Source organism: Bufo bufo, chromosome 3, assembly GCF_905171765.1.
Source record: "Bufo bufo chromosome 3, aBufBuf1.1, whole genome shotgun sequence".
NCBI classification, from domain to species: Eukaryota; Metazoa; Chordata; class Amphibia; order Anura; family Bufonidae; genus Bufo; species Bufo bufo.
Window position 1 is genome coordinate 307,961,668 of NC_053391.1, and position 23,848 is coordinate 307,985,515.

The 23,848-nt window shown below is 43.2% G+C and overlaps 1 protein-coding gene across 2 annotated transcripts; it reads left to right on the forward strand.

Annotated features, from left to right (window-relative positions):
* The first annotated feature begins 3,447 nt into the window (after positions 1–3,447).
* On the forward strand, positions 3,448–17,872 carry SH3BGRL3 (SH3 domain binding glutamate rich protein like 3). 2 transcript variants are annotated; one of them, XM_040424242.1, is made up of 4 exons: positions 3,448–3,578; positions 5,565–5,732; positions 14,138–14,172; positions 17,393–17,530. In XM_040424242.1, exons 1-3 carry the CDS (start codon positions 3,528–3,530, stop codon positions 14,141–14,143), a joined length of 225 nt encoding a protein of 74 aa, XP_040280176.1. In that variant the 5' UTR covers positions 3,448–3,527; the 3' UTR covers positions 14,144–14,172; positions 17,393–17,530. The 2 variants fall into 2 exon arrangements, with proteins under 2 accessions (XP_040280176.1, XP_040280175.1); XM_040424241.1 differs by lacking the exon at positions 14,138–14,172 and having other exon boundaries at positions 17,393–17,872.
* Positions 17,873–23,848: the final 5,976 nt, after the last annotated feature.

Sequence of the window (23,848 nt, forward strand, 5' to 3'; positions counted from 1 at the left end):
TGGTCCTTAAACATCGAGATCTTCAATCTGATTGTCCAGAGATGGGGCCTTCCAGTGGTAGATCTCTTTGCTACAAAGATAAACACAAAGGTATCAACCTTTTGCTCCCTAAACCCAAGGGACAGGCCCCTAACGATCGACGCTTTCTCCCTGCACTGGGACTGGGATCTTGCATATGCCTTCCCCCCGTTCCCATTAATCCCAAGGGTTCTACAAAAAATCATCAGGGACAGAGCCAGAGTCATCCTGGTCACCCCGTACTGGCCCAAGAGAAGCTGGTTCTCGATTCTAGCCAAGCTCTCCCCACAGGAAGCATTTATTCTCCCAGCAAGAAGGGATATCCTGATCCAGGGGCCGGTTCTCCATCCTCATCCGGAAATCTTCAAACTCTCGGCCTGGATCCTGAGTCCAACCTCCTGAGACAGAGAGGTCTCTCTGAGGGGGTTATATCTACCTTGAAGGCCAGCAGAAAAAAGGTGACTAACGCCATTTATTTTAAAATCTGGAAAAGATTCTGCACCTGGTCAGGCAACGAGGCCCCAGACCAAACCAGACCAAATATACAGAAAATTCTGGATTTCCTTCAAAAGGGACTAGAATTAGGGTTAAGTCCTTCCACCCTGAGAGTCCAGGTCTCAGCGCTTAGTGCCTATTTCGATTCCGAATTAGCCAGCCATAGATGGATCCAAAGATTCCTGAGGTCCGCAGCCAGACTAAGACCATCTCTCAGATCAAAGGTGCCTACCTGGGACTTAAACATTGTCCTTAGAGGACTCACAGGTCCACCCTACGAACCCGTGGACGCATGTTCCTTGAAGAATCTTTCTCAGAAGGTGGCTTTTCTTATAGCCATAACATCGGCAAAAAGACTGAGTGAGATTCAGGCATTGTCAATCAGACAACCATATCTCACAATACAGGAGGATCGTATTACCTTGAGGTTAGACCCGACATTTTTGCCAAAGGTAGTAACAGACTTCCATAGAAACCAGGAGATCATTCTTCCCTCCTTTTGTGTGAATCCTAAGAATCCTGGAGAGGAACGTTTCCATACCCTGGACGTCAAACAAACGGTACTAAAATACCTAGAGGTCACCAGAGACCTGAGGAAGGTGGACAACTTACTAGTGCTCTTCTGTGGTAAAAATAAGGGGAAGGCAGCTTCCAGATCTACCATTGCCCGATGGGTAAAACAGACTATTACAGACTGTTACAAGATCGAGGGCATCAATTGTCCAGAAGTCATCCGGGCTCACTCCACAAGAGCTATATCTGCCTCTTTCGCTGAAAGGGCAGGCGCTTCCCTAGATCAAATATGCCGGGCTGCAACTTGGTCAAATGTAAACACCTTCATTAAACATTATAGGCTTGACTTATCCAGGTCTTCCGACCTCGCATTTGGTCGCAAGGTCCTACAGGCCGTTGCCCCACCCTAAGACGTATATAATCTGTTATGTCTCTCTGGGCCGTCATGGTGGTGAAGTGGAAAGCCGGAATTAGACTTACCGGTAATTCATTTTCCACTAATCCACCATGACGGCATGATATCCCGCCCTATATATATAAAAAAAAAAAAAAAAAAAAAAAAAAAAAAGGAAAATTTTTTTCCAATGACTTGGTATGAGTTAATACCAAAAAAAAAAAAACACTTGGAGTTGTTTCACTCGTAACCGGTGGTTGTAGCACTATAATCTGGAACTCACTGGTGAATGGTGGTGGGAGGGGTCCTTTTAAACCTATCTCTGTTCCTGCCCCTACAGAGGTCAGGGGTCAATCTCTCTGGGCCGTCATGGTGGATTCGTGGAAAATGAATTACCGGTAAGTCTAATTCCGGCTTTTTTGGTTTCAAAAATGCTCTTATTGTGTAAAACTTTAATAAATGAGAAAAAGTATACATATTAGGTATCGCCACGTCCGTAACAATCTGCTCTATAAAAATGTCACTTGACTGAACCCCTCAGGTGAACGCTGTAAAAATAAATAAATAGAAACTGTGCTAAAACAACCAATTTTTTGGTCACCTTGCCCCATAAAGTGTTATAATGAATGATCAAAAAATCATATGTACCCAAAAATAGTACTAATAAAACTGGCACCTTATCCCCTAGTTTCCAAAATGGGGTCACTTCTTGGGAGTTTCTACTGTAAGGGTGCATCAGGGGGCTTCAAATGGGACATGGCATCTAAAAACCATGTGGAGTTCCTTTTCTTCTGCGCCCTGCCGTGTGCCCATACAGCAGTTTATGACCACATGTGGGGTGTTTCTGTAAACCGCAGAATCTGGGTAATAAATATTGAGTTTTGTTTGGCTGTTAACCATCGATGTGTTAAAGAAAAAAATTGATTAAAATGGAAAATCTGCCAAAAAAGTGAAATTTAAAAATTTGATCTTCATTTTCCTTTAATTCTTGTGGAACGCCTAAAGGGTTAAAAAAAAGTTTGTAAAATCGGTTTTGAATACCTTGAGGGGTGTAGTTTCTACAATGGGGTCATTTATGGGGGTATCTACTATGTAGGCCCCACAAAGTGACTTCAGACCTGAACTGGTCCTTATAAAGTGGGTTTTGGCAATTTTCTTAAAAATTTGAAGAATTGCTTCTAAACTTCTAAGCCTTCTAACGTCCTAAAAAAATAAAATGACATTTCCAAAATGATGCCAACATAAAGTAGACATATGGGGAATGTTAAATAATAAATATTTTATGAGGTATCACTTTCTGTTTTAAAAGCAGAGAAATTGAAATTTAGAAAATTGCGAATTTTTCAAATTTTTGGGTAAATTTGGGATTTTTTCATAAATAAAGGTGAAATATTTTGACTCAAATTTATGACTATCATGAAGTACAATGTGTCACGAGAAAACAATCTCTGAATGACTTGGATAAATAAAGGCGTTCCAAAGTTATTACCACATAAAGTGAGATATGTCAGTTTTGCAAAATTTGGCCTGGTCAGGAAGGGGGCAAATGGCCCAGATGGGAAGTGGTTAATGTGTCCTATCCTCTTCCTTTCTATTATCTGTACTGGATACTTCCACTCATGGAATCTAGCACTGCACTCTGTAATTGTAATGTGCAGTTTCTTCTAATCTTCAAGGTCTGGTTCCTAGGGATATTTTTTTTTGCTTTTTTCCCTTGTTTTACATCTGCTTCCCTGGAGATTTTAAACAAAACATTCAATAATGATTTTGTGGCCAAATCTTTGTACCTGTGGCCAGCAAGTCTTCCTCAATCCCTGACTACCGATGGAGCAGCTGTTTGGACCTCTCTGGACTGTTATTATTTATTTCCCCCCACATTTCATGGATACATGTTCTACAGGTAAGTACAGGAAATAAATCGCCATCTAGTACTCCCAGTGGCGGCTCTGTCTACTCCCATCTCATTCCCCAGGGACAGCAGGCAGAACCGCAGTGCACGTCGGGACTTGTAGTTCACAGCTGGTGGTCCGCGATTGGTCTATGTATAGACACGTGCTGGGAGAGGTCGGAAGTCCACATTTAACAGAAGTGGCTGTAAAAGATCAGGATGGCTGGGAATCTGACGTTCTACATGACCTCGGTGACCAGCTCCCGTGAGGTGAGGGGCCTGGCGTGCCGTTACACCGTGGGGGATGGGGGCTGCTAGCGGTCTGCAGGCGGCGGCTGATGTGACTGTGGATGATTTACTAATTGCTGTCAATTACCTGTCAGCTGCACACTAGCCATGTCCACTCCTGGACTTCTGTGTGTCTATTGATCATTGCTTTATAGCGTTCACATATACTGTAGTGCTGTACAGCGGGTAACATAGCAGTCCCTGTCCCCAGAGAGGTTTATTAAAAAAAAAAAAATGTAGAAAAATACACAGTGTGTATATACTGATATGTGGTGCAGCAGGCAGTCATTTTGGGCGTCCGTTATATACTTCCTCCTACATAGCAGATGCAATCCATGCAGTACTTAGGGTACTTTCACACTAGCGTTTTTCTTTTCCGTCTTAGGGGCTCAATACCGGAAAAGAACTGATCAGTTTTATCCTAATGCATTCTGAATGGAGAGAAATCCGTTCAGGATGCATCAGGATGTCTTCAGTTCAGTCTTTTTGACTTTTCAGGACGGAGAAAATACTGCAGCATGCTACTGTTCTATCTCCGTCCAAGGTTCCGGAACACTTGCCGGAATGCCGGCATTTTTTCCCCTTGAAATGCATTAATGCCGGATCCGTTTTGCTGGAACACTCGGGGCCGGATAAGTTTTTGCAGTCTGTGCATGCTCAGATCGCAAAAAATGTGAAAAAAAAAATGCCGGATACGTTTTTCCGGATGACACCGATCCTGATCCGTCTGCCATCAGTTTGCATACATTTTGACGGATCCGGCAGGCAGTTCCGGCGACGGAACTGCCTGCCGGAATCCTCTGGCGCAAGTGTGAAAGTACCTGTCCGGCTGCCTCTCAGTGTGCACTGCCGCTGGAACTCCGCCCCCATCATAGTCAATGGGGACAGAGCGGCAGTCCGGGGGCACACGTGAACTAGCGGCAGGACGGATCCGACAGGCTGTTCACCCGCCGGAACAGCCTGCCGGAGTCCCCTACCACTAGTGTGAAAGTAGCCTAACTAGTTAACTTTAATACTTTAGATAAAGTCTGAGCCGAGCCGCGAGCCCTCTTAATGACCTCGCTGTCCATAAGCTGCCTGCTCCCCCTGCTACTGATTGACAGCTTTCTCCATCGAGAAAGCTGTCAATCAGCTGTGGACAGGGGGCAGCTTCTGCCTTTCATGAATACAAGGTTTAGAAGGTGTTTGGCTTGCACTGCACCCCATAAAATGTCATTTGATAAAAACTACTGCGAGAAAATAGCGGACCCCACCATTTGGGGTGTCAGCTTAGTTGAATTGCAGCCTATATTACCAGTGAAAAAACTGGTGGGGGAGATTTATCAAAACTGGAGCGAAGGAAAACCGGCTTAGTTGCCCATAGCAACCAATCAGACTGAGTCTTTCATTTTCCAAAGGATCTAAGAAATGAAAGGTGGAATCTGATTGGTTGACATGGGCAACTCAGCCAGTTTTCCTTTGCACCAGTTTTGAGAAGTCTCTCCCAGTATCTTTACTCTGTAATAATCCCAGATGTCCGTTTTTAGCAATGAACCCCATTTCTCCTGTATTTGAGGATCAAAAACGCATCTGTTAAAACATTTCAGCCTCCGTTGTCGCAGGGTAATGCAATGCCGTAATTGGACATTTGGCCGTTGTCTAGCAGTTGTGATGGTGTCACCCTGTGCTCTGAGGAGAGCTGTCCCCATAGAACGGATGCACGTTATGACTCAGTTCTGCCATTCGCCTTCTGGAAAGTAAAACGTTCTTCAGCCTGAGCATGGCTTTTTATCGGCATCTGCTGTTCTTCTATATTGAGACTTGTATTACCACATTGTTCCTTTTTTTGCTCCTTCACCTCTTCTTCCTCTTTTCTGCATAGCCCTTCTATGGTCTGTTGGTTTCTGGCCATTGTTCTACACATTTCCCTTCTTCTCAGTCACAGTTAGTAAAATAATTCCTTATGAGCCATGTCCTCTTCCCTCCCAGACGAAATCTCAGCAGAATGAAATAAAGCGGATACTGGATTCACACGGAATCACATATGATTCGGTGGATATTTCCATAGACAAGTGCCTTCTGGACAAAATGAGAGAGAAGGCCGGCAATCCCTCTGCTGTTCCACCACAGCTCTTCCGTGGAGAGAAGTGCATTGGGGTAAGGACCACTTTTTTCCTATACTTAAAGTAGTTACAGGGAAGCTCCACTTACATGGAAGGATTTCCTGTAAGATCTACCTTTTGGTCAGTGAGCTGATTAATAGTCACATACCAGTTATGAGGTAGGACATTTCATTTTCAGAAGATTCCCATTATGAAATATGGAAGCTGCTGGTATGAACTGCTATGTAGAGGTTCTATTACACAAACTGATCGGCACACGTTTAAAATGCCTTTGCACGGGCCTATGCAAAGTGAATGGGGACTAATGATCGTTGCTACGATTGCTCATCTCCCCCTTTCACTTTGCATTTTGTCAGGAGCACATGACCTGTTTACATAAGATGATATGCTGCCAACAAGGACTTATATGGGTGCCGTATGAATGATGTGATCACCTGGCAAAGAAGCATTCGCTTGTTTGTCAGGTGATTAGCAGTCCTTTTTTTGCCAATTTTAATAATAATAATTTGCCTGATCCTCCGCCAGTGTAAAAGGTCCCTTAATAAGAAATGTCATCTCTTAAACCAGCTCAAATCCCTAATGAGCTACAGTAGGACCTGCAACATTCCACATATATGCTGTTTCTTTACTTTTTTATCAAGTGCCACGGTGAGGCCATATGTGGCCATCATGAAGGGAACTGGTTACAGGACAGGCCCCTTGGCAAAGCCTAGAGAGGTCAAATGACACGGGATGAGCTGTTTTCAAATTCGGCGTACAAGGTTCGGGTTATCTAAGAATTCTGTTATGCATTCCGCTACCACCGCCCATAAGTTATGGTCCATGGTAACTGAATCCATAACGGAATTCTTAGATAACCCGAACCTTGTACGCAGAAATTACTGAGGGCACAATGGGTGTAAATTATATATACTGAGGGCACCAATAGGATTATACTTTATACTGGGGGGCAGAAGCAAGCACTTTATTAAGATAATTACACCACTAGTGTGACGTAAAAAAGTTTTACATTATGGCACCAGAACTGCAGCTTTGCCAGATTCAAGACGATGGAGTGAACTGAATGATGGAAATAACATTGCAGTGAAATTGTGCAGCCCCTTAGAGGCAGTGACAAATGTCTTATGTCAAGTTGTCCCACTGTGAGAGATCTGTCATAAGTTACCGTATATCTCTACAGGAGGGATCAGCTTCCACCATACAGTATGTTAAGCATGAAAGAGTCAGACTCCTAAGAAAACACTAGGGGTAATTGTAAGTTGATTGAAAATCCTACTTTATAGAAGGAACGCACCAGTTTAAAAGCCTTTTTTAGTGGAAACACTGAAACATAACAAAGACTAGTGCACACAACAGTGAAGCCTCTTTTCCTGAGATTTTATCTGCTGCCCACATTGGATTAGGCTAATTTTCCGTTCGCATAAGTAAACAGACATTGACACACGTCAAGGCATTCAATCCTTTTGTAGACCCTTTTTAAGAATTGGCGTTTACCTCTTCCTTTGGCAGAGAGTTCAAGTCTTGGCTTTCCTGAATATAAAGAACTTCCTTTGACTTGTGCGTTCTTTCATTATGCATGCATTATGAGGCTAGACTTATGACAGTAAGAATGTAATCACACTTAGAGCCTTAGGTGCATAGAAAATAGCATCGACCGATAGGTGTGAATATACTCTAATAGATGAGTAAGTTCTGAATATGGTCACAGAAATTTGGGATTCTTCTGACTCCATTTGTTCTGGTCTTTGCACAGACTAGCTGTTTTCTTTGAGCAAAAGAGTCACAATGATTATATTCTTCAGAGAAGCATTTGATATCTTGCAGGAAAGCATTTTTTTGTTTCAGATAATTAGTGTGAATGATCACTAATGGTCATACCAATGAAATGATGTTCTTTTATTGCTGAGAGCCACCTTCTTTTTATGACCTACTGTAGGAGTCGTAAGAGGAAGCTGATTAAATGCCAGCACAATTTTAGTCTAATATTCAGCATCAAGCATGGGTACCAACGCTGCTAGGTTTTTCATAGTACATGAGGCTTACAAAATATTATGCAGATCATAATCACAGGTCCTCTCTGTTGTTTCCTGCTGGCCAGAAAGTGAAATCTCCCCCTCGCCTATGACAGCATCCATGGCCTCTTACTTCTTAGGACAGGAAACAGGAACCAGAAACCGCTTTAAAAGATGGACCACCCTCTCTGCCTCCCGTTCTGTTTCCTGTCTTAAGAGGACAGGAGGGAATTTGGAAACTGCAAGAATACCATTGAGCTGCAGGTGCCCCGGCTATTTAAAAGTGTATATACTCGTGCGGCATAAGCCTTCATTAGGAGCCGCTGCTAAGTCTGGGCCTCTTTCTCCCTCCTCCCCGCTCTGCTCCTTCTCAGCCCCTCTGCGGCTGTGTTGCATGTCCGGCTGTCAGAACCTTGCCTGTAACCAGGGGGAGCAGCCTGGGCAGTGACGTACTTCCGGTGCGACAGTAGAGGGAAGCAGGTGCTGTAAGCCGGAAGTGGGGGGAGCCGGTGTGCGCACCTGGGTGAGAAAAGCTCAGCTGCCTCGCTGGTGAAGAAGCGGGCAGTTCCTCCATTGAGAAGATTCAGGTCTGAACATGGAGCTGTCTCAGTGTGAAGACGCCACTGAAACCACCAATGATACGCTGGTACCGCGGTGGGGTAAGAGGGGTGATTCCCCCTACGTGCATATTGCTGATTACTCATGGGGGTCATCTTCTGTGTCTAGAAAAGGTCTCCAGATCCAAAGACAAGGGTTGTGCTAGATGTAAAAAGAAGCTACCCTCTGCTCGGGCAAAGCCCCTTTGCCAAGCTTGTGTGAGCAAGTTAATGGAGGCGGAAGCTCTGTCTCTGATGGGCAGCATCAAGCAGATGATCCGGGAGGAGGTTAAGGAGTCAGTTAGCGGTCTTCTAAAGAGCCGCCCCAGTACCTCTGCAGCTGCATCAAATCCCCCCTCTAGCGACAGTGATGTGCTTTCTGGATTGGAGGAAGAGGGAGGATGTCTTTCATAAAATGACTCATCTGATGACAAAGCCGCTGGAAAGCCGCTTTTTCATACAGAGAACATTAATTCCCTAATAATAGTAGTGAGAGCTACTATGGGTTTAGATGACCAAAAGCAGTCAGTCTGTCCAGGACTCTGTTTGAAGGTCCGGGCCCTTAGTCTTTGATGTACATAAAAATATTCAGGCTGTTATTGATAAAGAATGGAAAAAGCCCTCCTCTGTTAAGCGTAAATACCCCTTTGATGAGGAAGTGTCTACCTCTTGGGATAGAGCCCCAAAGCTAGATGCCCCGGTGGCCAAAATAGCTAAAAAGCTGCGCTCCCCTTTGAGGATATGGGTTCTCTAAAGGACCCAATAGATAGAAGGGCAGACATTTATTTAAAGAAAAATTGGGATGCCTCAGCGGCGGCCTTTAAACCAGCTGTTGCCGCTACTTCGCTAGCTAGATCCCTTAAGGCATGGATGAAGAAGTTGGAGGATCACATTAAAGGGCGTACCCCTAGAGAGCAGTTATCTTCTTTTCCTACTTTTTATAATGCCCTAGATTTTATGGCTGATGCTTCGGCGGACTCTTTAAGATTATCAGCTAGGGCTGTTTGGTTGAAAAGCTGGAACGGGGATGCTAGCTCTAAAGCTAAGCTTTGTGCTATTCCGTGTGGGAATTCTTATTTGGCCCGGTCGATCTTCTTGATAAGGCCTCTGATAAGAAAAAGGGCTTTCCTTCTACCAGTCAGCAGCCCCCTAAAAGATCTTTCCGCCCCAGGTTTAACAGAGAAGTTTTCAGGGGAAGAGAAAGGTCTAGACAGTATACAGGAGCAGCAAAAAAGTCAAAGGGGTTTCTTTTTTCCGGGGCAGAGGCCTCAAAGAAACAGCCCCAATGACGCCAGGCCACCAGTGGGCGGTCGTCTGTCTCACTTCTAAGGTCAATGGCAAAAAGTCTCCAACAGCCCATGGATAAATGCAGTTATAAGAGAGAGTTTAAGATTAAAATTTCAGAAGCTGCCAGCAGAGAGATTCGTGTTCACAGACTATCGTTCAGACCCCCCCCCCCCCCCCCCCAAAACAGGCAGCCATCATTTCAGAGGTTATTCCCTATTAGCAAAAAAGTATTGGTGGAGGTTCCAAAGCAAGAAGAGGCAAGAGGATTTTACTCAACTCTTTTTCTTGTATAAAAAAAAAAAAAGCCGAATGGTTCTTTTCGTACAATAATAAACTTGGTGTCTGAACCGTTATTTGGTGTACGAAAAATTTCGGATGGAATCCATCAAGTCAGCAGTGAACTATCTCTTCCCAGGTTGTTACATGGCCACAGTGGATCTCAGGGATGCATATTATCACGTTCCTATCCATCACCACCACCAAAAATCTTTGAGAGTAGCAGTTCTCCTAGAGAACGGGTTTCTGCATGCTCAGTTTCAGGCCCTTCCCTTTGGACTATCTCAGGCCTCAAGGGTTTTTACGAAGATCATTGTGGAGATGATGGCTCATGTGAGGGAAAAGGACTTGGTGATCATTCCCTATCTAGACTATTTTTTTTCTCATGGCTCAGTCATGTCACATCTTGGAAGAACAAATTACCTGGTTGAAAAAGGTTCTGGACAAGTTAGGATGGGAGATAAACATAGAAAATTCCAGTTTGCACCCAAGTCAAAGGTGCAGTTTTTTGGGGATGATCCTAGATTCAAGATCCCAGAGGTGTTTGTTGCCCTTGACTAGCAGCGGATTCTCTCATCTCTTTCTGCTGTGCATCTAAAAGGGGTAGACAACGTAGAAGCAGATTTCCTCAGCTGTCATAATCTATGCCAGGGCGAATGGTCCCTAGACCAAGGGGTTTTCAACAGGATTTCAGCCTTATGGGGCGTCCCGAAAATAGACCTCTTTGCCACCAGGTAAAACAGAAAAGTAGAGGGATTCTTTTCTCCATCACCGAAGGAACAGCTGAGGGCTGTAGACGCATTAGCTCAGTCCTGGGGAAGGAGTCTTCTTTATGCCTCCCCTCCTGAAGCTGTTGCCAAGAGTCCTCAAAGAGATCAAGGAAGATTGTGCTACGGTTATAGTAATAGCCCCGTTTTGGCCAAATAGGGTGTGCTTTTCAGATCTCCGCAGAATGTCAATTGCCACCCCCTGGGTTCTTCCAGTTTTCCGGGGACTTCTAGCTCAGGGACCAATCATTCACCCAGAAGTGGAGAGTCTTCATCTGACTGCCTGGCTATTGAGAGAGAAATTTTTAAAAAGAAGGGATCTCTCTGACGATGTTATCACTACTCTGTTGGCGAGTTGTAAGAAGGTCACTTATGAGATTTATTTGAGAATTTGGAGGGCTTTCTGCAGATTTGCCAATAGACCAGTGGATATTCTAGAGACTCCAGATATTCCTCTTGTATTAGTTTTCTTGCAGGAAGGTTGGAGAAAAGAAACTTAGGCCTAGCACTTTAAAGGTGCAGATCTCAGCCTTAAAGGGGTTGTCCAAGTTATATTTATTGATGACCTATCCTCAGCGATTCGTACCATTTGAAATTAATGGAATGGCTTGGGTGTAATTACACCTGCTCACCGCTGCAGATGCAACAGCGAGCAGGTAGACAATGAAGAGGAGGCAGTGCTGGCACGGCGTGCGCCTTCTCTTCAAACAGCTGATCGGCGGGGCTGCCGGGTGTCGGACCCCAGCCGATCTGATATTGATGACCTATCCTGAGGATAGGTCATCAATAAATATAACTTGGACAACCCCTTAAGTGCTTTATTTGAATTTAAATTGGCAGGGCATCCCTGGGTGAAGAGATTCATCACTGCAGTTTCTAAGTTATCCCCTGCTTGCAGAAATAGGATCCCTCCTTGGGATCTAAACTTTAGTTCTTTCAGCCCTGACAGCAGATCCTTTTGAGCCGATAGCCAGCATTTCCCCTAAGATGCTCTCCCTAAAGCTGGCTTTTCTCCTAGCTTTTACCTCTGCTAGAAGAGTTGGTGAGATTGCTGCTCTTTCCATTGACTAACCTTACTTAAAAATTTTGGAGGATCGGGTGGTTATTTCTCCTGATCTTTCTTTTTTGCCAAATGTGTCTTCCTCTTTTCACCGTTTCCAAGAGATAGTTCTTCCCTCCTTCTGTGCTTCTCCAAAAAAATTGAAAAAAATCGGCTTTCCATTGTTTAGATGTGAGGTTTAATTCAGTATCTGCAGGTCACGCAGACCTGGAGGTCCTCCTCCCGTCTGTTGCTTTCCTTTTCAGGGTAATAAGAGGGGCTCTGCTGCATCTTCCCAGACTATCACTAGATGGATCAGGCAAGCTATTTACTTAGCATACTCATCCAAAGGAGCTGTTCCACCATCTGTGTTCGGGGCTCACTCTACTAGATCAGTCTCTACTTCTTGGGCAGAGAGGGCCTCTGCTTCTATAGAGCAGATTTGTAGGGCTGCCACCTGGAGTTCTCCGCATACTTTTTTTTTTCAAGCATTATAGACTTCAGCTGCCTTCTAATGAAGCACTGCGTTTTGTCCGTAAGGTACTTCAGGCGGTTGTACCACCCTAAATAAATCTCGCTTAATTCTCCATAGGGGGGAGGGGGGGGGGGGATTGAGATTACACTTACCGGTAATCTGTTTTCTTTGAGCCTATGACAGCACCTGGTTAATTACCTCCCCCCCCCCCCCCCAAAAAAGGAAAATTCTATATATTAGTTCTTGGAAAAAAACTGGAGGTGGAGAGGGTGGTCCCTCTTTTAAAGCGGTTCCTGTTTCCTGTTCTGAGGAGTAGGAGGCGGTCTCTCCATGGGTGCTGTCATAGGCTCAAAGAAAACCGATTACTGGTAAGTGTAATCTAATTTTTCCTATAATCTAGAGATCTAAGAGTATCTAATACATCGTGTCAGGGAAGTATTTCAGCAGCCAAGGACATATGAGTTAAATCTTTGCTACTAATGGCTCTATCTCAGACTGTATAGGTCTTAATGTTAATCTTCATATTAAGGAATTGTGACTTTAGAGCAAACCCCGGATACCTGAGCTAGCTGCAATATAGCCTGAGATACAGCCAAGTGAAGTGGGAGCTGCAGGTCTCAGTCACAACTCTGTTACTAAGGCTCTATCGCAGGCTGTATAGCAGCTTAGCTGTAAAGGGGTTGTGCAGTGGGTAAATATTGATGACCTATCCCCACAATAGGTCATCATTATCAGATCGGTGGTGGTTCATTTGAAGGGATGAGCAGCTGTTATTACTCTCTGCCACCTCTAAAAGCAAGACAGCTCACAGGTAAATATGAAGAGGCAGCAGCACTCGGACAAGCGCCGCCTCCTCTTCAAACAGCTGATTGATGGGGGTCCCGGGAGTCAGACATTGCCTATCTGAAATTGACCCATCCCGGGGATAGACAATTCAACATTTGCCCACTGCACAACCCCTTTAAAAGCAGACCTGGCTTGTATCTTTAGCTGTTGGGGTAGGTTCACACGGCTAAAATGTGCTGATTCAGCAGCGGAAAACAAGTATTTTTCATTTCCATCCACCATGATGGCCACAAGGATACCGGGCTGTCATGGTGGATTCAAGGAAACAGAATTACTGGTAAGTCTTAATTCCGTTTTTCCACTCCACCAACAGTTTCCCCATTGACTTTAGTGTAAAAATAATAGATGTTTTTTTGTGTAGCTGATTTGAAGTGACATGTTACTTCTTTGAAGCAGATTTCATTGGGGAAGCAGGATTTCAGCTGTGTGGCCTTACCCTTGGGGCTCATGCAGACGACTATAAGGGCTCTGTGCCCGTATTGCGGACCGCAAACGGCAGGTCGGCAATATGCAGGCACTGCCCGTGTGCACTCTGTGGTGCGGATGCAGACCCATTGACTTTAGTGGGTCTGCATTACGCAGGATACTTCCAAAGATAGGACATGTCCCATCTTTTGTGGAGCAGAAGCATGGATTGGAAGTCCACGAAAACACTACAAAGTGCTTCCGTGGGCTTTTGGGTCCGTGCCTCCGCACTGCAAAAGATAGGAAATGCCCTATATTTGGCCGTATCTTGCAGATCACGGACCCATTCAAGTCAGTAGATCCGCAGAACTGGCACAGGGCCCTTATGTTCGTGTGAATGATATAGTGCAGGTTGAAGAAGCCCCTCACCTCTGTCAGCTCCAAGATGGAAAAGATTTCCATCAGTCAGAAAAGACATTTTTGCTCATAAATGATCATTTGCAGTTAAACAGAAATAAAACCATATTTCGCCACATAGAAAGGCATAAAAGAGTTGCTTTTTAGGTGCAATATTTGTATTTGTTACAAGGAGTTCATGGCTCTCATCAATAAGGTTATCTCCTTTCAGCAAATATACAGGATTTATGGGTGCGCTTGCTTTTCCAGGATTGTAATTCCTGTATTTTACTTTTTAACAATTTCCAGCTTAAAACCAGATTTTTTTTGGTTTTTCCAGTTCTAGTGATTTTAATGAAGATATAGTCTTATGTGGTATGTATGAACTCTGCACATCTTAGATTTTTTTTGGAGGTGTGTGTATAACTTTCTGCTTGAGTCACACTTTTATCAACTAATTTGAACTTTTGTGTAAGTTTTATGAAAAATTTAACTTTGATGCAGAATTGCATGAACGTATCTGTGTGTATAAAGTGCAGGCATTTTGACAGTGTGCCGGGTGTCTACTTTCCAAGAATGAAGTGAAAATGTATAAGGGTTTAATATGATTTATTTTATAATTTAGTTTTTATATGTGCATGTCAAAAGTATAAAAAAAAAAAATGTCCTGGTTACCAAAGGTGCAAAATGTCCAAAAACTCTGACATGAAGATTTTGCTCAATCTGCAGGTAGCATATTATACCAGAGGCCAATGCATAGTTTTATGGAAAAAGATTAGGTATAACTTGTATTTCATTCATTTAAATCTCTACTTCTTTTATGCCTAGGACTTTTGGCGGTTATTGACAGCCATCTCTGTAGGCATATTTACATGAATGGCACTGATGAGACCACGGCACTCAATATAAATGCACACTCATTAAATATAAAATTCCACATCTTCTCTTTGGCTCACAGGCCGTGAACAAGGTCCTGGTGGACCGAAACGTTGGCCTTGCCTTAATCTTGTAACTGGATGTAAATAAATATTTAATTATTTTGCATTTATATTGAGTGCCGAGGCATCTTCTAGACCAGGGGTGCACAACCTGCGGCCCGGGGGCCACATGCGGCCCTTGATACCATTCAGTGCGGCCCCCAACCATCTGGTAACAGACATGTATGCCTATGTCTTGTGGCTGCGCACATGTATTTTTCATGTATTTCTCCCATTAGATGGGAGTCCTGGAAGTGTAACTACACATTATTGGTATATAATGTGTGTTCAATATGCCATAAGTACAATATTTCTGTTGTTAATACACCTTTAAATTTTAATTTCGGCCCTCGTCATTGGTTCAGTCTGGCAATATGGCCCCCAACCAGGAAACGTTGTGCACCCCTGTTCTAGACTGTACTGGGTCAATCACCTTACCACTAAGCGCTAGAACACATGATCTGTGGAGTGCCAACCATTCTCTTTCCTGCAGCTGATGTGACCACCCCTTGACTACTCCACACAGAATGAGCTAAAATTTAAATGAATAAATTACAAGTTTTGCTGAATCCTTTGCCATAAAACTATATATCAGTTTGCTCAGCTCCTCCTGCTCTATAACCTGCTGCAGTTTGCACTGAATTTTCAATGTGACAAGCTTGCTTTAAGGGGCACAATTTCATGATCCAGCCCTTCCCTTTTTCCGCTACATACAGAAGATTGGGGACACTACTACCCATTCTGGGACTTATGCATAAGAGGAAGCAGATGGGGCCCTGCGATCAATGTTTTGCTTAGACCCCAGGACTAAGGAGATGTGAGATCTCTGCTGTATGAATTTTTTTAGCTTTTGCCTGGAGGTTCATGTAAACCCATTACTAACTGCTGAGTGTAATCTAACATGTACAAGACTAAACCTTTATGTACTGTAGAATTGGTGCCATTTCTGCATGTGGTGAGATAAAGCACAAGAAAGAAGCGTGCGGCTACAAAACTGAAATCACACAGTGGTAGTTTCCTGTTTCAGCAATAGGACGCTCGTACACTGGAGCCCATGATGTGTGATCATTTCAGAAGTCGAGGAACATCTTGAAATGTTTTTTTCTCAAGAAGATTGCATAGGTTTGGTCAATATACTTGGCTGTTTGGGAAAGACTGTGTAATATGGAATAGTGAAGAGTTTGCTTAGGGCGTTACATCAGATCAGATACAATATATAAGGTGGGTTAAAACCTGTTTCAACCACACACAAATATTTAATTTCTGCTTCATCATGCATACAGCATATGCCAAGTACAATAGCTGTTGTGGTTCATTTTTACTGGGTGCTATGCGCTGGCTGTTTGCAGCCGTCTGTTATTACCTGCAGATGTGGATAGGCTGCAGGTAAGGGCCTACGCACACAAGCTCAATACAGCACCCACAGACTTATGGGGCCCTAATAAGCCTCTGTATACCTCCATTGTATGAAGGTCATATGGGCCAACACTCCCCCAGCATGGGTGTTCAGGTTGAAGGATTGCCATCAAGTTTGCCAAATAATTAGTTCATTCATAGTGACTGTGACGTGTTCGCCAGTTTATAGACGAACTGGAAGCAACATGTTCATGAGAGGATGGTATACATGCAATTACCTGTACTTAAAAGGAAAAAGGAGCCTTTGTTTTTCTTCTATGGAACTGCCTGGCAGTGCCCAAAATCCATGACACTGCATTTTAAAGGGGTTGTCTGAGCTACAGATGTGAATGACCTATCAATAACAGATCAGCGGGGGTCCAACTCCAGGTAAACCCATCGATCAGCTGTTTAAAGGGGCTGTGGCATCCTCTTCAGTGCTTACCTGAGGCTGCACAGGGTCATTTCAGCTGTTCTTCCCATTCAGGTAAATGGGAGCGGAAGCTGTAAGGACACTGCACCACCACTAGACTGTGGGTAATTTGGAACCTAATGGGGTGCTCCATGTAAAACTGGGATGATAAGAAATAAAGTTAAGTGAGATGCTCCACCAAATAGAGTTGTGCATGCAACCAGCACAACTCGGTGAAGAGGGTCTATTGGATAACACATATGTGGACTGCTTCACCTCCCCACCGGGTCACCAATTCAGGCTCCATAAATCACGTATAGACGTAGATACAAAAAATGGGATACAAGGCCTCTTTCCACCATAAATAAAATTACTTTTTTTTTTTTTTTTAAACTAAAATAAATGGGCAGTTACGACATTTCAAAGGTGGTCTGCCTTCTTCAAATACCTATCTGTATCAAAGGAAGGAGGGAAACCTCATCTGAAACGCGTCAGACCTATCTGTTTCTTTTAAGTGGAATAAAAGTCATTTTATGTATGGTGGACAGCGCCCTGGTAACCTATTTTTTGCATCTACACTACAAAGCAGACGGCATGCAGGTAAATATTGAAGAGGGCTCAGCGTTCGTACGATGCTCGTGGCTCCTTCATCTGGTTAGCGGGGCTGCCGGGAGTCATGCCTTTTTAATGACGTATCCTGAGGATAGGTCTTCAATATGTGTAGCCTAGACAACCCCTTTGAGTGTATAATGTATCGCCATACATTGAGTTTTGTTTTTTGCTCACGTTTACTCCTCTTTGTTTCTTGCAGGGTTTTGAGCAGCTTATGGATGCTGTGGAAAATGGCAACGTGAACGAGTTCCTAGAGGTGCAAAATTAAGCCTCCTGTTACAGTCGCAGTGGAATCGACCCTGCATCTATTCTGCTCATCTTTAAGCTGGCTCCTATTATTTCCTATGTCACTTTTTAGTCAGTTTTGTCACTGAAAACTTGCAAAGTGGTGTTGCGACTTATAATTTTTGCTATATTATTTTTTTACTTTACACCTTTGGTCATTCCAGTTTTGCATAAAATAAACCTACATTCCAGAGGAATGTGATACTATCCATTCCAAAGTAAGCCTGGATGGCAAGAGGCTATTTTTTACCTTGTGATGTTGCAAAAGCCCCTTACCCTTCTGGCCGCTTTCTGATCTCCCGTCCCCATTCCTATTATGACTGTGAATATAAATGTGTCTTTCCTGCCAAAGAGGAAGTGAGTCTTCCAGCTGATCAATAAATGTGTTTCACAAACGCTGTCCCTGCGTATTTATTACATGTTGTAATGGTTTTCTTTATGAGCACTTACCTGGAGGATGTAAACACCTTGGAAGACTTTGAACCTCAACATTTCGAGGTTTAGCTGTGTGTTTGACCAAGGGCACTTTATACAAGGCATTTCAGATTTTATCAAGGACCAAAGTCACAGGAAGAAACTGCAATGGTTGTTTTTTTTGGTTTTCCATATACACAGGCTAGTTATCTGCCTGATAGCGAGCACTGATCGGCCATATTGTATTAGCAGTCATTACCGGTAAGTTCCATTTACATGAAGTGATGATCGATTGTTAGTACAAATTGCTGACTAAAAGAAATGTCATCACAAAATGACTTGCTGTTTAAATCCCTTTATTTTTTATATATATTTTTTAAGAATTTTTTTTATTTACTTTTAAAATTTCCATTTAAATAAAGATAAAATCCTGCCATTTTTGCACTGGCCACTATGTCTAGTAATTGGTGCCACTTCTTGGTCTGTACAGATTACTTTACTTTACTGCAGTTACCTGCGTATCTGTCATTCTAACCCTGCCTGTAATGATATCACTTCTGTGTATAGATAAGGCAGGATCTATTATTCCCAATAGATGATTGTTACAGCTTATCTATTCTTTTCTTGACCTCTGCACTGGTCACAGCGCATGTTTAGAAAACTTTCCAATGTAAGTCAATAGGGTCCCCTACTGACCATTTTGACTATGGAACATGGGGCTGCCATAAAGCAATTTTTTTTAATGCTGTGTAAATGCTGGTAAGAACAGCTCAGGCAAAATGACCACCTCCATAATCATGTTCAGGAAATAGAAGAAATAAATCTGTAATCAGAAAATAAAAAGATTAGAAAAAAGTAGGGATCGACCGATTATCGGTTTTACCGATATTATCGGCCGATATTGAGGATTTTGAACGTTATCGGTATCGGCATCTATTTTGCCGATATACCAATAACGTATTGGGAACACAGAACGCGCTGCTCTCAGCGCTCTCTGTGTTCCCTCCGCAGCACAGGGGAGAAGGAAGCAGTGTCTCCCTCCCCCTGTGCTGCCGCTGCCGCCAATGAGAGGAGAGAAGAGGAGAGGAGGGGAGGGGCTGTGGCCACCACTCCACCAATGAAGATAAGTCTTTCATTAATTCATACACAGGAGGCGGGAGCTGGCTGCAGAATAACATAGCCGGCTCCCGACCTCTATGAGCGGTAGCTGCGGTCCGCGGTAGTTAACCCCTTAGGTGCCGCGGATCGCAGCTACCGCTCATAGAGGTCGGGAGCTGGCTATGTGATTCTGCAGCCAGCTCCCGCCTCCTGTATTTGAATGAATGAGATACTTATCTTCATTGGTGGCGCAGTGCCCCCCCCCCCCCCCCAAGCCCCCCAGTATTAAGCATTGGTGGCGCAGTGCGCCCCCCACCCCCATCCCAATAGTAAAAACATTGGTGGCGCAGTGCGCCCCCCACCCAGTATTAATCATTGGTGGCAGTGGCCACAGGATCCACTCTCCCCTCCGATCGGAGCCCCAGCGTAATCCTGGGGCTCCGATCGGTTACCATGGCAGCCAGGACGCTATTGAAGCCCTGGCTGCCATGTTCAGCTCCATGCTGCTGTGTGCACAAAGCACAGAGCAGCAGGGACAGTGTGAGCTCCTATTCACCCTGATAGAGATCTATCAGGGTGAATAGGACAAGGGTTCTAGTCCCTAAGGGGGCTAAAAGTTAGTAAAACAAAACAACAAAAAAAAACACAAAGATATTAAGTATAAATGAAAAAGATTTACAATAAAAATACACGTTAACAATAAACATATTAATTTTCAGCAGATTTGTGTAGGAAATTATTTTTTTCTCAAAAATGAAAATTCCCAGAATATCGGTATAAATTATCGGCTATCGGCCTGAAAGTTCACAAATTATTGGTATCGGCCCTAAAAAAATTATATCGGTCGATCCCTAGAAAAAAGGCTATGTTACGATCTTATGTTAACTGGCAGATAAAGTTTTTTTTTCCTTTTAATGCCGCAAACAAATATGCGATCAGCCCGCAAATGAGTATTTGTTTGTCAGCATGTTACACGGAGCAATGATCGGCCGAACAAACTTTCACAGGAATGTTCCTGATCATCGGTCTGTGTAAAAGTGCTTTAACTAGAGTGTTTGAAATAGACTAGCTAAGACCTTGGAACCTGTGTACAATATTGTCATTTAATAGCAAGTTAAAAAAAATAAAAAATTGTAAGCTGGCAGTACACTTGAGATAAGTCTTCCAAACTGGGGATTTGTCAGGGTTGACCACATTGATCTTGTCTAGAGGTCTCATGACAGCAAAGGTATCTGAAATTTAAATTCCACAGCAAGGCCTAAGATCTGAGTGGATTATTCTTTATTGCGTGAATGGGGTTGTATCATTAAAACTGAGGAAACCAAGCAGAAAATAGATAATTAAGACTTGTAAGAAATAGCATGTGTTGTATGTCAATAATTTTTACTGGGACATACACCAATTTTCATTGGGGTGCATGTCTTTTGGGAAGATCTGTATACTTTAAGGCAGTGTTTCCCAACCAGTGTGCCTCCAGCTGTTGCAAAACTACAACTCCCAGCATGCCCGCACAGCCAAAGGCTGTCCAGGCATTCTGGGAGTTGTAGTTTTGCAACAGCTGGAGGCACACTGGTTGGGAAACACTGCTTTAAGGTACCAGTACTTTCACAGAAACTGTATCAGTGTGTGCATCTATATTCTATCCGTCTGTTTTTAACGTGCGTTTTGCATCAGTTTTTAATGTCTGTAAAAAAAAATAATAATAATGAAATTAATTTTAACCCCTGCAGGCCCCCAATGTATATTCTGCCCCCAGTATAATGCCCATGTGATGTCAGGATGCTGTGAGTATCAGGTCCTGCTGCCTACAGTGTGGAGCAAGTGGTCCCGCGCTTAACATTTTAACTCCCTGCCTTTCGTGATGCTAGTTTTCTTTTTTTTCTTTTTTTTTTTCAGTGGGGTCCATCTAGCCATCAAAATGGCCAAAAATAGGACGTCCTTTTTTTGACTGGTCTTTAAAAAAACTTTCAGCTATTTGCAATAAACCAAAACCAGAACAATTTAAATAAGTAATGCTGACAGATGCTGGTGTCTGGCTATGCATCACATTTGCATCAGATCATAAAAGCAAGAGAGCTCCCTACTAAGTAGTAAAGACACTTGTCATGAAGGGGGTTGAATAAATCCGAGACTGGAGTAGTCATTAAAAGTGGCATTTTGAGAAACCACTTGCTATATTTTTTGAGTTGAGCTATTTAAATGGTTCTTGTTTGGTTGACTGCGAACAGCTGAAAGTTTGTAAATTTAGAAAATAATCCTCATTTGCAATTGGGTTAAAGGGAACCTGTTACCGGGATTTTGTGTATAGAGCGGAGGACATGGGTTTCTAGATGGCCGCTAGCACATCCGTAATATCCAGTCCCCATAGCTCTGTGTGCTTTTATTGTGTAAAAAAACTGATTTGATACATATGCAAATTAACCTGAGATGAGTCCTGTACGTGAGATAAGTGAGGGACAGGACTCATCTCAAGGTTAATTTGCATATGTATCAAATCGTTTTTTTTTTTACACAATAAAAGCACACAGAGCTATGGGGACTGGATAACACTGATGTGCTAGCGGCCATCTAGAAACCCATGTCCTCAGCTCTAGACACAAAATCCCGGTGACAGGTTCCCTTTAAATCATTTTGTTTGCAGTTGTATCTTGAAGAGGTTTGTCAGGGTTCAATTTTAACCCATTAGTGACCAGTGACGCCTTTTTACGGCGGTCACTAAGGGGCCTTAGGCTGGGCCAGTCTAAGCACTGCACGTGGAGATCCGAGCTCCTGCTCTAACAGCCCAGACTGGCAGGAGTGCTGATCAGGGCTGTTTAACCCCTTAAATGCCACGGGCAATGATGCCCACTGCATGTAAGTGGTGACAGAGGGAGTGGACTCCCTATGGTCTCCCATCGGCACCCTGCAAATGTGATCGCTGGCTGCCGATGTGTGTAAAGGCTGGCTGGGGCCTGCCCCAAGCCTGTCTTGAGTGTTTTCCTCTATGGCGCAGCCTGCTGGTCAATGTCAGTATAGCACTGGCATTATAATGCAATGTAGGGATAGTGCATTGTATTTTAAAAGCAATCAAAATAATGTCTGTTATAGTCCCCCTTGTAGGACTATTTAGTGGTAAAAATTAAATAAAAAAATTCCAATAAAAATAGGCTTTTTTTTTCTCCATTGAAAATAAAAATCTCCCTCCACACTTTGCAAATATGTAAATTATCATCTACGGTGAATGCTGTAAAAAATAAAAATAAACAAAATGCCAGAATTTCTAATTTATTCTTAGTCGCCACCAAAACAACTTAATAACAAGTGATCAAAAAGTGTAAATTTACCCCCAAATGATATAAATGAAAACTACAAGTCGTCCTGCAAAAATCAAGCCCTCACACAACTCTATAGAAAGCAAAGTAAAAAAGTTATTGGTCTTGGGTAGCGGCGATGCAAAAAGATTATCTTTTCATTACACAAAAGTAGTAACACGTAAAAAAAAAATAATAAAAAAAAAATATTTGGCATCACTTTAATCATACTGACCCAGAGAATAAAGATAATCTTATTTATAATGAAAAATGAACGCCGTAAAATTTATAATTTCAAAACTCAGTGGCAGTATTGCTGTTTTTTTTTTTTCCCCCTCCCAGAAAGAGCTAATAAAAGTTAATCAGAAAGGTATGCGTACCCCAAAATTACACCATTAAAAACTACAACTTGTCCTGTAAAAAACAAGCCCTCATACAGCTACATAGACGTAAAAATAAAAAAGTTATAGCTCTTGGAACTTTGGTCAGTGTGAGCGATACCACCCCTCGTTCCCCGACTGACGCCGGATGTCAACTACGTTGAGCTCATGAGTTACGGTATGGTTACTGGCAGTGGCGGATTACAATAGGGACGTTCGGGTCGGCAGCCCCGGGCCCAGCACCGCCCCGAACGCCCACATACTGCGGCGGGGCACGGGAGCGCATAGCTCCCTGTCCCGTCGGCGATCACCGCCATAGGCTTCAGGCACAGTGAAATCCCGACGCGTACCTACTTTGGGGGACAAACAGTAGGACATATTAAGAGACATCAATTAAATGGGGGGGGGGGGAGAATGTGGGGGCTGTGGGGCCAAATTATTATGGGAGGGAATACTATGTGGGGACAAATTACTGTGTGGGGCCAAATTATTATGGGAAGGATTACTATATGGGGCAGTGTGGGGGCAAATTATTATGGGAGGGACTACTATGTGGGGGCAAATTACTATATGGTGCAGTGTGGGACTTTTTAAAGAACCAAATGGAACTAAAATGACATCAATTGTTTTTGAAATACAGTATTAAATGTTTTTTTTGTGATTTCTTCATTGACACAATTATTCAACCCATTAAAGACTACCACTCTTAAGAACAGAGGTTCATTCAAGTGTTTTCGATCAGGTATTGAAAACACCTGTGGATGTCAAGGAGCAGCAATCAAGCATAATAAGCACCAATTAGGCAGATTTAAAAGGACTGTGATACTCAGCTCCTTCTAGACATTTACTGGTGTGTTTACAAACATGGTGAAGTCAAGAGAATGGTCCAGGAAGACAAGAGAAGAGGCGATTTCTCTTCACAGGAAGGGCAATGGCTATAAGAAGATTGCAAAGATGTTAAACATACCAAGAGACACCATAGGAAGCATCATTCGCAAATTCAAGGCAAAGAGCACTGTTGAAACGCTACCTGGTCGTGGCAGAAAGAAGATGCTGACTTTGACTGCTGTGCGCTACCTGAAGCGCAAAGTGGAGAAAAGTCCCCGTGTGACTGCTGAGGAACTAAAAAAAGATTTGTCAGATGTGGGTACTGAAGTTTCAGCTCAGACAATAAGGCGCACACTGCGT